Source organism: Alternaria dauci, chromosome 1 (genome assembly GCF_042100115.1).
Source record: "Alternaria dauci strain A2016 chromosome 1, whole genome shotgun sequence".
Taxonomy (NCBI): Eukaryota; Fungi; Ascomycota; class Dothideomycetes; order Pleosporales; family Pleosporaceae; genus Alternaria; species Alternaria dauci.
This window is the reverse complement of record NC_091272.1, coordinates 419,732-434,676: the sequence shown is the minus strand read 5'-3', so window position 1 is coordinate 434,676 and position 14,945 is coordinate 419,732. Positions and strand designations below refer to the sequence as shown.

General features: G+C 53.1%; 4 protein-coding genes across 4 annotated transcripts; 2 read left to right on the top strand and 2 right to left on the bottom strand.

Annotated features, from left to right (window-relative positions):
- Window positions 1–2,609: 2,609 nt before the first annotated feature.
- Window positions 2,610–3,969, top strand: ACET3X_000119 (uncharacterized protein; the record flags this gene model as incomplete). Its single annotated transcript, XM_069446444.1, has 2 exons — window positions 2,610–3,198; window positions 3,248–3,969. The coding sequence occupies 2 exons, from the start codon at window positions 2,610–2,612 to the stop codon at window positions 3,967–3,969; spliced, it is 1,311 nt and encodes a 436-aa protein (XP_069310361.1).
- Window positions 3,970–9,051: 5,082 nt separating this feature from the next.
- On the bottom strand, window positions 9,052–10,446 carry ACET3X_000118 (uncharacterized protein; the record flags this gene model as incomplete). The annotated part of the gene is made up of 1 exon (XM_069446433.1): window positions 9,052–10,446. The coding sequence occupies one exon, from the start codon at window positions 10,444–10,446 to the stop codon at window positions 9,052–9,054; it is 1,395 nt and encodes a 464-aa protein (XP_069310360.1).
- Window positions 10,447–12,992: 2,546 nt separating this feature from the next.
- ACET3X_000117 (uncharacterized protein) lies at window positions 12,993–13,974 on the top strand (the record flags this gene model as incomplete). The annotated part of the gene is made up of 4 exons (XM_069446422.1): window positions 12,993–13,023; window positions 13,075–13,163; window positions 13,209–13,275; window positions 13,322–13,974. The coding sequence occupies 4 exons, from the start codon at window positions 12,993–12,995 to the stop codon at window positions 13,972–13,974; spliced, it is 840 nt and encodes a 279-aa protein (XP_069310359.1).
- Window positions 13,975–14,190: 216 nt separating this feature from the next.
- On the bottom strand, window positions 14,191–14,652 carry ACET3X_000116 (uncharacterized protein; the record flags this gene model as incomplete). The annotated part of the gene is made up of 1 exon (XM_069446411.1): window positions 14,191–14,652. The coding sequence occupies one exon, from the start codon at window positions 14,650–14,652 to the stop codon at window positions 14,191–14,193; it is 462 nt and encodes a 153-aa protein (XP_069310358.1).
- Between the last annotated feature and the right edge of the window lie 293 nt (window positions 14,653–14,945).

Genomic DNA, 14,945 nt, shown 5'->3' with positions numbered 1-14,945 from the left:
TCGAGCGGCTGAGCTGGCACCCGTGGCCATGTTGGTGGGAACGGTTCCTTCATCTCGAGTACCAACAAAGTTTCTGGCCGTGATATTGACCCGCAACCAGCGCAAAGGAACAATTTCGCTCAGGACATGATCTTCGGCCCATTTCACTCACAGACTCCCGCTCGTAGGTTTAGGCTACGGGAGGCGGACTTGGCTGGTATCGGTGCTCGAGCACGGATGACGCCGAATGAGCAGAAAAAGAGTTGAAAGCTGCAGGTGCTTTGCACGGCTATCTCGCTTGCGCTGGGGTCAACAGGGTAATCTGGCACTCATCCCAGCGCCTGCGACTCATATGTGGACGAGATGAGTCGGTTATTCTTTCAACGGGGGCATGGATACGGGATGAGATACGAGCCGGTAGAACGCTCTTGTTCTCGATCTGGAAGTCTTGGAACATGTTCTCCTCGATAGGAGCTGCGCCATCGATGACTGGTAAACAGCAGATGAACAAAAGTTCGCCCCAAGGTATTGCGCAATACGCCACGACATGGACAGCTGAGCGAATAGCCGGTGTGAGTGGAACAGCAAGACAATCTTAGGCGGTGACTGACAGGTCACACGGCCATGGCTGGATCTAAACAACACGTAGGTCGAGGGATGACTCGAATGATGATTGGCACAAAAGTACAAAATAATCTCCGCATTAATTGGCTAGGCGGAGCAGTCTCGAAAATTCTGGTGGATACGGAGGGCGCCACTGGCAGACCCAAAATGTACCAGACAAGATTGCCCACGGAGCCGGGCGACAGGGTGTGCTCATAGCGAACGGTTCGGTTAGTCATTCATCGACAAGAAGCAATATAGCGGGCAAACCAATAAAAAGCAGCTTCACAAACAGGGCGAGGTCCGGCGCAACAAGGTTGGCAGATGTGAAGGCACGCTGTGCCCAATCGGGCATCAAGTGCCATGTGTCATCGCCAACGCTCTTTGGGCGGTGCCAATACTGGAAGCAGCTCGCCCTTGGAGGCTGCAGCAGTGCAGCAACGGCCATGGTCGAAGATTGAAGGGCAAAGGACGCAGATCAGAAGCGCCGGAAAACAAAGAGAGGTCCACCAGGTCGAAACCCGAAACGTGACCGCGGGCTGATGACAGGCACTGTGCCGTCGTCTAGACACAACACCGGGTTCAGGCAGACGGGACGAAAGGTCGTCTGGCGGCATGACAGTCAGAGATGCAGAGCAGTGCCGCAGCGTTGCGAGATCGTCGTCTGGAAGGGCTGTATTCGTCATGGGTCCTCGGAGCCAGCGAAGACTATCGAACGCCGCCCGTGCACTTTGCGGCTTTTCGAGACGTCGTAAGCCTGGGCGTGTCTTGGGGAGGCTAAGCAGCGCTAGGCAAGGAACTGCATGGCTGCGTCTTCTTGGGGCGAGGCGCGGTCGTTTGGGAGGCTTGGTGGGCCCGTCTAATCGGCCGGTGACAAGATGCTGAGATCAGGGGAGGGCCGCGCGAGAACAGAGGCTGGGGAGGCAGCGAATGGGAGGGGGCTGCTGGGGGGGGGGATTTGCCTTTGACATGTGTCCTCTCTCAGTCTGCTTCTGGAGGGGGCTGACGAGCGCGTGTGGAGCGAGCAGTGAATGGCCACGGTGGAGCGACAATCGAGGCGCCACACACACAGCGCGCGGGTCCGCTTGCACCGTCTGGCACATCGCTCTTCTGCAGCTGTCGCTCTGGTGCCTCGAGGATGGTGCACTTGTTGCGTCGAGAGCAGGCCTGTGTGTCACCCTCTCGGTGCTGACGGGCGTGTGATTCGCTGCAGGCCACAGCCGCCCGGTGAGCAGCGGAGTCGCAGGCGGCCATGATTCAGGTGAATCAAGGACAGGCCCCGGGCGGTCGGTAGCTGCATGACCGTCTTTGTTGGACACGGGCTAGCGTCCAACTGGGTAAAGACGGCACACACACACCTCGCCTCCCTGCGCGCGTTGAGACGGGCTTGCGAGCCAGGGTGGGTTGCGCGAGTGGAACCAGACGTTAGCGTCAGAGTGTGCGTGCCGGCGGCCATGGCACACATCGCTGATGGCCTGCACTCGCTCTGTAGCCCCATCCTTCTTCGTCATAGCGCCGCTCCTTCCCTATATTTACGAAAAACCGGGGCCTCTCCTCGAGCCAATGGCCACCCGGGCCCTCCCTGCGAAGCCTCTCTTTATCACTGCTGCCCAGCCCAGCCGTCTTCATACACATACATCATATCCCGCCTCATCCTCCACCACGACCACCACAACATCAACAACCACTACCCTCCTCATACTCCTACTACTACTACTACTCTACCTCCTCCTCTCTCATACACATTCCTTCTTCAACCGCATCCCAACAGCTTCTTCGCTCTCTGTCAAGCACTCTTCCTATTGACAGCCTCTTGCTCACTCATCCGTCTCCACCTTCAAGTCATCTGACTTGCCGGATCCGGTTACTGCTCTATAATACGTTCTTCTCTTTTCTGACTCTTCCATCCGGGACTGTTTGCTGTTTCCACACGGACCAGGCCAACCTCCATTCTCCGGATTACTCTAACACTGTCCTTGAGGCCTTCATTGGACCTGCGAGGACTTATTCCCCTTCCCTCTTACAATATGTACCCAACACCCCCAGCATCCCCAACCCAAAATGGATTCTGCGCGCCCGAAGACCGTCTAGGTCAGGTTCTCGCTGGTCGACTCCAGTTGACTGGCATCCTCGGTGTAGGAGCTTACGGCGTCGTGTACACAGCTGTAGACATCCAGACCAACATCCCATATGCCGTAAAGGCACTCAACAAGGTCGGTCTTGAGCCTCGCCAGAGGAAGTTCCAGCAACGGGAGATCCAGCTCCACCACCAGGCCAGCGCTCACCCCAACGTGGTCTCTCTAGTCAAGATCATGGACGCCCCTGACTGCACATACGTTGTCATTGAATACTGCCCAGAAGGTGACTTGTTCTCCAACATCACCGAGCAGGGCAAGTACGTGGGTAACGATGCCATGGCCAAGCGCGCTTTCCTCCAGGTTTTGGATGCCGTGGAATACTGCCACTCTATTGGAATCTACCACCGGGACCTGAAGCCAGAGAACGTGCTAGTCACTGACCAAGGAATGACTTGCAAACTCGCCGACTTTGGACTTGCCACTACCGACCCCGTTACCTCGGACTTTGGATGCGGCTCGACTTTCTACATGTCTCCAGGTAGGTTCATCCAGTCTGACTAATCAAGTCACGTGCTAACTTTGGGCAGAATGCCAGACGTCGGCACCCAAGGCCTACTCATGCTACGCCTCAGCACCCAACGATGTTTGGAGTCTGGGAGTCATGCTTGTCAACCTCACATGCGGACGCAACCCATGGAAGCGAGCTTCTTTCGAGGACAGCACCTTCCGCGCCTTCATGAAGGACCCCAAGTTCCTGAGGACCATCCTGCCTGTTTCTTCAGAGCTCGATGCCATCCTCAGGCGCATGTTCGAGTTCAACCCCGCCAACAGGGCAACCATTCCCGAGATTCGTGAGATGATTCTCCGATGCTCGTCTTTCACTGCCACCAAGTCAGCGGTCTCAACGCCCCTGTCTTCTCCTCCCTTCACCCCAGTAGACTACACTCGAGATGCCGCATACAACGCCTACTACCAGGCGTCTGCGGTGCCCCAGTTTGCTCCCCTTCCCGGCTCAGCCTACGCTCCGTCACCCTTCCAGCACTCTACCTCGTCTGGAAGCTCCAACTCAGACAACGACTCAGTCTTCTCCGCGTGTTCATCTGCCTCATCCGCATCCTCGACATCTTCGTACCAACACGTTTCCTCTTCCCAGGTTCCTAAATTTTCTTCCCGAGTACCGCAGCCTCAACAACAATACGTTTCTCAACCCCCTGCCAACACGTGGTTCCAGCCATTCATCCAGGCGGCCAACCTCGTCAAGCACGTGTCTTTCCAGCCTTCTATGATGGCTCCGGTCCACGTCTACTAGGCCAACCTTCCTTTCCCGGCCCCTTGGATCCTTTTTATTACGATATGCTTCTTCACGATGTGTTTATACAATTTCCGAAAAAGTCACGATGACACGAACAGCAATTGATTTCTCGTTCGGTGTTGGTGCGGTTTGTTTTCCTTGGCGTTATAAAACTAGACCAGGCCGGACAATATTCCGGCTTTGGACTTTTAGAACTATCTGGCTACTACGTTTTAACTTGGGCAGTCGCCTTGATGGCACGGAGTTTGATATTGGTGTGGCAATCAACGGTTTCTGCCACGTATATTAGGAGTGGGGTCACTGGGCATTTCCCGGAGTTGTTCTTGTTGGGTTTTGGACCAATAGAGGTCCATTACCATCACGTTCGTTTGTTCGAATTTCACATCAAGAGATACCAGAGCACTAGCTCAACACTGTATGGTAGTAGGTCCCACAAGTAGGACAGCAACATTTGCACTGCGCAAAGTCAAACAAATGAAAAAAACATACATACGGTCGCCACGACGACAGTCGTGAGCAGACTAAGAAAGCCACATCTTCTCATCCCATCACTTGACCTGTCTTTGCTCTGTTGACATTGCCTTAGTCCACGTTCCTCTCCACGATGTTGACACCGAATGTGCGCTCCGACCATACCCAACGTTGTCGACCCACTCACACAACGCATCAATCCGCAGCCACCCTGCCGCAGTTCTGCACCCAGCCCAAATCGTGCATAGACTTGCGCAATAGATCAATCTCGCACCCAACCACTGGCCCTGTCACCCCACTCAGGCTCCACGGCCTGGGCATCATCCATATGCATCCGTAGAGTCTCCATCGCGATGAACGCTGTAAGCCTAGAGCGACGAGCAAATCACAGGTCCCCCCAAGGCCGATGTGTGCATGGCCATCTGCGTGCTGAGCCTGCGAGTGTGCAGTAGTCTGCTTGACTCGACGGGGACTATCACGCCGGGATTGCGCCCTGCCTCATTGCCCTAACTGCTAGAGGTCTAAACACATGTGTAAGATTGCTAGGCGCACATCCAAGGGGAATTATGGGTGGAAGGCTGCGGATACCGGATGCAGGTCGTGGCCGATTGATGACCTGAATGCAGGATCGAGACTCATCTCTGCGGCCTTCTGTCATTCACTTAGCGCGCATCTTTGTTGGGAAGACTGGAGGCGACCGCCTAAACGGATTCCTCAGGCCACGCGATGTGCGACTAAACTGGAGGCTGGCCATGCTATGCTAGGCTACTTGTGGCCGAGATGGTGTACTGTTGCTATTGACATGCTGTTGGACCTGCGCGGCAAGTCGTCCCAGGACCTGATCCTGCTGGCTATTAGAGGCATACCATGAAACGACACGCAGGCAGTCGTCAACATGTCTCGGCCATACGAACGCCATCACCATGGTCCTCGTCTCGCTTGCTGGTCGGTCAGCTGGCCCATCAACGAGGGCTGAATCTTCAGTCAACCACCAAACGTCCCTCAGCTTCCGTCGCCCTTGTGTCGTGTCGGCTACCGATGCTTTCCAAGACACCTTAGCATGGTCGCGTACAGTGTACATCCGCGTACAGTTGCAGTGAGGCGTCACCGGAAAACCTTGTCGGCACCAATCGCGACACGCACTCAGCCAAGAGAAGGGCACCGTTACAGAGGATTTGCTTTTTGCGGCCGCCAATCCTTCGTCATATGACAAGCATGATGGACATCCGGATTGGAAAAGCAAGGCCCACCGCTACCGAAAGTCCTCCCAGCAATCAGCAAATACGTGCTCATCTCTTATGGTGCTGCGCGCGGGTAATGGCGTCGAGTGACGCGCAGAAGGCTGACGGAGCAAACTGGTGTAAGGATGACACTATGCCAAGGACCGCGGCTGGTGAGTGAGCGAGTGCGTGTGTGTGTGGCAATCATCATCACCAGCCCGCGCCGTTCCTTCTGCCGCTAGCCACTTTTCCAGGAAGAAATCCCTCAACTCCATCCTTTTGCATCATCTGCATCCCACCCCACAGCCCTCTCGTCAGACAATGTGCAATGTGCATACTTGCAACAGGCTTGTTTTGTTCGTTATTGATCCAGCTGCGCAAGTGTGGCGATGCCCGCTCAACGTCTTACCGGAACTAGGTGTAGACTTATTGATGCGACTTAAGTACCTTTGCCTATTCGCTGGGTGAATTGCATGCATGTATAGGTATGCTAATCTCGTTCCGACCTAGGCGATATCCAGCAGGAAAAAAACGGTCTTTGAAATCTTAGCATTCGATAGGAACAGGTGCCCTGGTCGCTCAGCGGCATCAAATTTTTTGGCCATCAGCTCATATCGGAGCTATATCGACGAAACCGACCCTAGACGACGTTGAAATCTCGCTTCGTTACGGAATGACATCGTCCCTCGGCTTTGCAAGAATTGGTGGCTGTTCGTGAATCACATGGGCGTTGCATGTCACCCGTATACCGTACTTGCATCAATTATTCTTCTTCTGGCTTCCGTACGCACCCCAGAAGCATGCTTTTTTGCGCGCCACGAAGGCGCCTCGAAGCGTCCTTTTCCTTGGGCGAAACTCGTAGCACTTTGCTCGCTTATCACATGCGAGGATGCGATGGGCACTATTTGGCGTCGCAGATAGACGAGCGAGCACGGGAAGCCACAGATTGGGAACCGACATCTGGATAGGGATTGCCATCTTAGCTGATGTCAAAGGCTTGCAAGTAAGGAGCGGACCTTGCGCAGTAAGCTTCGTGGCTTATTTGCCTTGTGTCACGGTGTCACGGTAAGCTGGGCCAACTCATCGGGTCTGCCTAGTGACAACCAGCCTTGCGGGTAGCTGTGCTTTTTGGACCTGATGTTCGGAATCCCACTCCTTCCTTCAGCTGGGGCACGTCCTTTGCGCTGTGATCTTCCCTTTCCCAAGACTGGGGCCATCAAAAGCACATGTGCACCATCATGCGGCTATTTCACGCTACATGCCGACGGTACTTTGATCAGTCATTGCGTTTGACTACCAGAGGCGTTGCTTCACGCTATACACTCGGAACGTACGATCATGAGCGCACTTTTGTCCTCGGACACCGGAGATACATATCCAATGTCACTAAAACTTGCTATGTTCGTCTTCTCCGCACGGTTGCTTCTCTTAGGGCGATCTACAACTTCGTCCGTCACACAAACAACATGCAATGGCGCTACACGGTGACACCGTAACCAACCATGTCTGCCTCATCAGCCACTTGCTAGAAACCTTCCACAACACGATCAGATCGCTGCTCAATACTAGCACGATATCCCCACACATGGTACAGCATAACGCCGCCTCTCGACATGTGCTGGTCCATCCCGCTGCAACGGGACGCTCCTTACTGCAACGAGCACCCTTGACAACCCAGGTAACACAATCCTGATCCCCATCTAGCCTGCTGCAGACGGTCGCTCTCTACGAGCGTATCACCACGTTTGAGTTTGCTACATCCGCCACACGAACCATTGGACGTGCCCTTTCGTCCGCAGTCCTGCCTCAGAGACACAAGCGGCTTCCCGTACACGTACGACCGGTCCGAGAGAAGTGGTCAGAATCCAGTAAGACGTCCCCCACAGCCAGCAGCGTGTACATATGGTTCTGTACGCACAAAGGACAGGCGTGAGACTGACAGCGGGGAGGCGTTCCGATGAGCGCATATGCAACTAGGCGGTCTCCGAAAGTTACTCAAGGTCTTTGGCTGCTCAGCCTCTCTGCGCGCTGTACCATCTCCAACGGTTTGACAGTTCATATCGTGTCTATGCTTTTTCAAGTTTGGCGAAGTTGCTGAAGGAACCAACTTCGAAAGTCGCCCATATGTTCTTTTTGCTTCTCCAAATAGCAAGGTTTGGTCTTAGGGCACCATATTGCTGGCTACCCACGCGGAGCTGCGCGACCGGACGATCAGCCTCTGAGCACAGGGCATTGGGCATACGAAGACATCGTACGAGCACTCTCGTGGCCACTCCCTAGCGCTCCAGAAAACGACTCGTCTTCTTTTCTTTCCAAGGTTCTCTTCACGTCACTCTCAGTTCGATCCTACACGCCCAAACCTTGCGCAGAGGTGCATGAACCGGGTAGCGCGAACCAAAGATCGGAACACTATTATCGTCAACTCCGGCTGCCAACCAATACGTTCATAGCCGATGCCTGTCGTCGGGATGACCGCATGGGCGAAGCTCGCATGTATCCGTCCGAAGGTGTTCTATGGATAGGCTTCCTGCGTCTGCAGCGGACAAGGCAGCAGAAGGAAGGTTTGCGTGGAAGCATAGGCAGCAGCCGTCCGAACGCTGGTCGGCAAACCGCGACTTACCCCTAAGCTGCTATACTGACCAGATAGTGCGCGTTTCAATGTAGCTCTGTTAACGCGGAGCGAGTGCACACATTGCACAGTTTGTACACCCTGAAACAAACCAACTTCTTCAGCCCGTCACCACAGCCAAACACCTGCTCCCAATACATGACCTCATGTTCGCGTATCCCAGCACCCTATACAAGTCAAAAGCAAACAATAGGCTCAGAGGCTGAGCCGCTTGCAAAAAGCCTGGATCCGCTCCCTGCACAGGCAGGCATCTTGCATGGGCTCTGTTCGCCCCCGCAAGCACCAGTCATCCAGCGGCCTTGCAGCGAGCGCTGTGTCTAGCCGCCTAGGGACCATGCTTTACGCTCGAGTCTGTTGTCACACGACACGATGCGACACGACGCGACAGCATGCGAGAGGGGTAACTGCGCCGGGGAATTATGTTGCGCTAGGAGCGTTTGGCCAGAGTCGTTCAGGGGGAGGGGGGGGGGGGGTGTTGTGTGATGGTGGTAGTGCGGACGGTTGTCTTGTGTGCTTAGTTGGGTGTGGAGTGGCTAGAAGAAGCATGATAGTCATGGCATAGTATCGTGAGCATAATGAGTATGCATGTACAGCATTTGGTTCTTGTGGTGGTGATAAGCTGGTGAAAATACGATATCATAAGCTTGAGCGTACTGAACAGTCATGGTCAGAAACAGATGCAGTCGCCCAAGACCTATCCAATGTCTGAATAGTGTATCAAGACACCACTTTGGTGTACTAAAACCCAGCGAAATTTGGTTATTTTCCAATCCCAGCTTCAATACCTTCCATCAAGTCCTCCTCGCCTTCATCTACAACCGTGCTTCTATCACTGTCAATGCCCTCATCATTCTCTCCAGATTCATGCGCCGCGTCTTCGCTTTTGATATCCTTTCTGTCCTCGCTCTTCACATTACTCAACGCTTGCTCTGAGGAGTCCACTCCATCCCCACTCGCACTTTGATTCAGCCCCCTCAATTTAAGCGTGAATTTCGGGCGTCGTCTCAGTGGGTTCATCTCAAGCCCTTCATCTTCCTCATCCTCGTTTGCCTTGACCTTGAACTTGTCAGCATCTTCAACGTGCTCCGTCTTGCTATCACTAACATCCTTCCTTGTATTCCCTGCAACACCACTACTCGCGCCTCCCGGCCCTCCAATAAACTTCAGATCAACAGGATCAAGATACCTATTAATATGCTTGAACAAACTCGCTCTCCACCCAAGAAGAACCCCAGCAGTCTTGGTGATATGCAAGTGGAAATCCGGATTCATGGCGTACACTTGTCCCCATGTGGTGCTATCAACTGGAACATCGATCTTGTCGTTACCATCCACACGCAGTAACTCTGGTGCGCCCACGTAAATCACATCTCTGTGTGTCCAGTGTGAGGCCACTGCATCGAAGAAAAGTGTGCGGAGCCCTTTCATCGCACCGATGTCGTTGCTGCGGTAGGTGTTTCTAGGAGGTGCAGGAGGAGCGCCGGAGGCACTATCTTCGGTTGTGAGCGTAATCTGCGGGATAGCGGGATCGTTGCTTGTCGGGGGATTGGAGTTGATGATTGCTACACCTCGTAGGTTCTCTTCGGTGGTATTGACGCAAATGTATGCGATATCACTGGCTCGAATGAACGATTGTTTGGCGTCGGATCGTTTTGATTTGGCGAGTGGCAAGAAGAGATTGTATAATTTCCGCATCCCTGCCTCCCAGTACTCATCTGCTTCTAGTTTGGCGGCGAGGAGACAGGCATCTGTGTGGGCTCGTACACTTCGGTATCCTGTGATATTTGTGTTGACGCTGTAGATGCTCGAGTGCATGAATGAGACGAAATCGGCGAAGGCGTTGGGACTGATTGTTGGCAGTTCGACTTCTGATACTGTGTCGTCTACGGTGATTATGGATCTGAAGATATGGGAGTATCGTGACAACTGTGCTTTGGGCAGGCTCCAGGTTCGTTGGTTGGTTGAGTCTGGTCCGACGATGATCTTTATTGTGTCTGGAATGAACGGGACATTTGTGTCTTGTGTGTCGGCGAAATGGGAGACACGTGAACCTTCAGACTCTGTTCCGGACCTTTTGCTGAACACTGGTACGATCAATGTATTTCGACGGTCTCTATTCTTTTGCAGTTCGGCGAGGGTGGAAGATGGAGGCATCGAATCGGCTTGAGCGAGTCTTTGCTCGCTGGTTAATGGAGACACAGGGTGTGGTGTGAGAGTTTCTGCGATGTCTGTGGGGTCGCAAGTGTGTAGATATAGCTAGGCATGATGGGATACACTGCTGAACAGGTACAAATGACGGGTACAAACGGGCGATTTGTCGCGTGCGTGCTTTGAGTGACTAGCGATAGTGAAAGAGACTTTATAAAAGCTCTGTGGGTTTCAAGAAAGCGAGGGCGTATGTATGCGTTTTGCAAAAAGTATATGATGATGGCCCTATGAAAGGATGAAGCTGTAGAGTATAAGAAAATGCGCGGATTAGCCATGGAGAGAAGAGGATGTAAGGTGCATGTCGGGCCAGGCAGCTGCCCGATATCCATAGTATAGGCAGTGACTGTCTGAAGCGACGTGAAAGCAGTAAGCAGTGATGGTGTTACAAAGCGAAGACATTGCGAGGCGTCTAGACTCAAGTATTGTTTGTAGGTAACCACGACCCAGTCTCATCAAAGCGCACCATTTTCGCAAAAGAATCGAAAGAGAGCCTACCTATGACTATTGAAATGGTCCGCTGGTCATTACTTTCTAATACTGCAGGTACTTGAATCCCATCTTACCAAGCACGACGACGCCCAAGAACATCACGCATTCGTCCTGCCCTCTATTTCTGATGCCACATCCAACGTCCTGCTCCGTCTTTAACTCAACCCGTCAGCCCGGCCCAGCCATGAACACGCGGAGTTTAGGGCGATACCGGCTCTTGCTCTCACCCACCTACCCATCATGGACTTCCATTTCCGCGCATTTGGCAACAGATATGCCACCACGGACTGCCGTCGACTGTATAAACGAGTATATGGTTTCACAATCACAAGCCAAGAGAACATGAGCAATCATGAAGTCCACGTGGTGCTGTCAACTGCCACGGGGTACTTCTCCAGGCTCTCGTACCACTGAAGCGTGCTCCCTACCATGAAAGCCCAACTACCCCAAAAGGTACTAAGAGAAGCCTGGTATTGTGCCCAGCTCCTAGTGTCGTACCCAAAAGCCGGACACAAGGTGAAGCCTATACCCCCTACGAGATTCCAAGCTCCGACCCACCAACCGAGAGTCCGGGGAGCCGGTTTCCACCACTTGGATTGTGTCTCGATCATGAAGAGGGCGCCGGAGATGACGAAACCTATGCCCCCAAGGACCTGGGGAGTCCAGTAGAAGATGATGGTAAGCGTCTGCGACATGCGATTATAAATGCCGGGTAGCGCTGTCAGACCTGCGACCCAGAAGATGGTTGCACCGAGCAGCTGGGAGACGGAGGCTATGAATCCGAGATTGTGGATGTAATGGGTTCGTAGTTCTTCGTTCGACGGCCACCATACCCACAGACGCTCTTGGGGTGGCAGATCGGACTTTGACTGTGTGGATTGTCGGGTATTGAAGAACATGTGTTTGTTGTGATGGTGTGTGCAGTGCGACTTTGACGGCCGCAGTGCTATGCGTTCTTCACCCTCCTCTTCATGCGATAGAACGCGCTCCACCGCCCACCCGAAGCATCCCGATCTACCCTCGTTCACGGCTTCTGCCAGGAGCAGAAACGACCCTACTTCGAAAACAGTCACTCCAACAAACGCGGTTATGCCCCCACCATATAATTCCTCGTTCTCAAACTCGGAGCCTGGCTGCACCAACGGCAGATATACGAAGAAGGCGTTGAATATCCATATCACACTGCCTATGGTGAAGACAAAGGCAACGTCGAATGACACGTCCCATATCGGAAAGTATGTAAACATACGCCAGATGTTGCGTGCAACACTACGCAAGGACGAAGTCGGGCATGGGGTATCGTGCTTTGTCGAAGCAGTAGCCTGGTTAGGTTGGATATCCACTGCATGTCGTCCTTTGCGGTCATTTCGTGAAGTCCACTTGTATCGCACATCAGGACGCTGGTCGTGGCGGTAATGCGCTCGTGTAGGGTTGAGGAAGGGTATCGGACCAGTGACGCGATCGTGTTCGAGACGTAGGCCATGGCTGTGTCTCAGAGGCTCACGAGCTGGGTGGAAGGTGTTGTTGCGTCGCGCTTTACGCGTGTTTGGGCCACTGCGATTGGTCATATCAGCCTAGACGTCTTCAATCCGCACGAGCGTTGCTGTGTCGTTAGCATTGATCAAGGCATTTTGTATCTCACGAGAAAACCGGCAGAGAGCGACTTTGAACTTTGAACCCATGTTCAAACGTGTGGATGTTGTCAGTCTGCGTCATCGCTTCGGATGGATGTAGCGTTGCAGTTAGTCTGCAGGTAGCTGACGCCGGCTGCGCTGAGTCAGCCAATGCACTGACCCAAAGACCTCGGGACCTCGGGGTCTGGCATCCTCAAGTTGCGTGTTTGCTTGAGGATGCTACGCTACATGCGCATCGTCCGCATAGCTACAATATCCGTATCACCTATTGTTGGTTTTGATTTTTGGGTCTTCTCTGTTGTGTTAAACATTTGCTGGATTCTCTATGGCCTATACATGGCTGATACAACTGCTTCGGATGCCGCGCTAATGGAGGAGCACCGAGATAGCACGTCTGCAGGTCAGTAGTGCAGCCTGATCAGGTCCCTTCAGTTAGCTAATCCCAAACCAGAGCCCTGTCAGCTTATTAAGCTGGAATCACACATCCCACGCAAGGCAGCTTCACCCGAGTACAATTTTGCTTTCGCCTACAAGAGGCCTGTAAGTAGACATCATCATACATCGCTCAGACCTAATGACACCCAGCGACCTATACCCAAAACTTGGGAATGGATGGGATCTAAAGACTCTACTGGTCTTCTCGATCTGTCACGTGAGTTGAGAGACATGATTTATGGCTTCGTCTGTGACGGCATGAGCCACGACGGCTACGTGGGCCGACGACGACTGTGTACCCGGAGAGGAGCCCATCGTATTTCAGAACTGCAACATCATGAGGGTATGTCGACAAGTGCACTGGGAATTTGCGGAAGTTCTCTACGCGCGTCCGCTGCAGCTCACCGGCGTCCCATGCTTCACCAATTTTCCCATTGTTGTGACTGGATCGCACGTCCTTCCGTTGTCAAAGACATACGCACATCTTGTCAAGAGGCTGGCATTTATCCATACCACCGGCCTTAGTGACTTCTTCGAGGCAGATGACCTATACGGAGAAGGGCGATGCCCTAGCGCCCAAGCTCTTTTGCTCGATATTATTACAGCGACGAAGAAACTGTTGAAGCTTTTCCCTGCATTACAAGTCTTGCGTATACTTGTCGACGACGAGCCATTCGAGAATCTAGAAATGTTTTTTGACTCCTTGCTCGGGCGGCGCGAGGGCACAAGAGAAGAGCTGGTCGATAAGACAGAGGAGTTCATCAAGGCAGTGGGCCGGAGACTGATGAAGATTCCGCAGCAACTGGAGTTGTTACTCTTAGAAGGCGGTGTTCCGAAGAATGTGCCTTTGAGCGAGGCCTTTAGGAACATGCAAGCAGCAGAGCTCCACAAGAAAAGACTGAAAGAGAACTCCTGAGAGTGGGTAAGGAACAAGCTAAAGACGGCGGACGGTGTAATCACAGTGAAAGGACTCAAACGTTGAACATGGCTTTGATGTAAACTGCTGGTATCAAAGCCGAAGACCACGTACACTCCAGGGCGCCGCAAGATCATCGCTAAACGCCATCGCTGTGCTAATCATACAAGTACAAACAACAACAGGACCAGCCTGATCATCATGACGTAAGCAACATCAGTTCGCCTTCCGTTGATTCTTCGCCTTCTCCCTCTCGGCAATCTTCAGCCCCCTAACCAGCTGCCTTCCCATCATCCTCGAGATCTCCTTGGCATAGTCCTTCATCTTCATGTTGTTTTGCTCGTCCGCGCTCTTCCCTTCGTACTGCTTCTCGCTGTATGGCGGCGGCGCATCCGTATATCGCGCATACTCTGCTTCGATGCGCTGGGCATTCGAGTTGGTTGAGAAGTTTGAATCAGAGCGGTGCGACGAGTTGTCTGACGAGTGCGTTGAAGGCGATGGGAAGGAATGGTAGGATGATGTTCGTGCTTCTGTAGTGTCTTGTGTGTCGATGGCAGAGGGTCTTTGGTGAGCAGCGGCAGCGGCTTTGACGACTGATGATGCTGAGTCGTGGCGGGAGGACATTATGGACGAAGGGGTTTCGCGTTCGTTGACGTTGACTTCAGGGTAGTGGTCCATGATTCGTGTTTCGGTAGTGACTCGATAGAGAGTCGTAGTGGTAGTGTAGGATCTAGCAGTCAGAATGTAGGATGACTTTTAGCGTCCTCGGTGATGAGTATGTTTATTGGCACGGCCAAAAGATGCGATCAAGTCGGTGATGCAGGTCAGGACCTTTAAAAGGTTGCCTACCCACACAACGCACATGATGTACCTGACACAGACCCATGGCAATCCTGCAAGTCATACTAAAGACGTCATTGTAGCGCCATCGTGCAGCCCAGCCACGCTGTGTCTATCGCAGTCCAGGATAG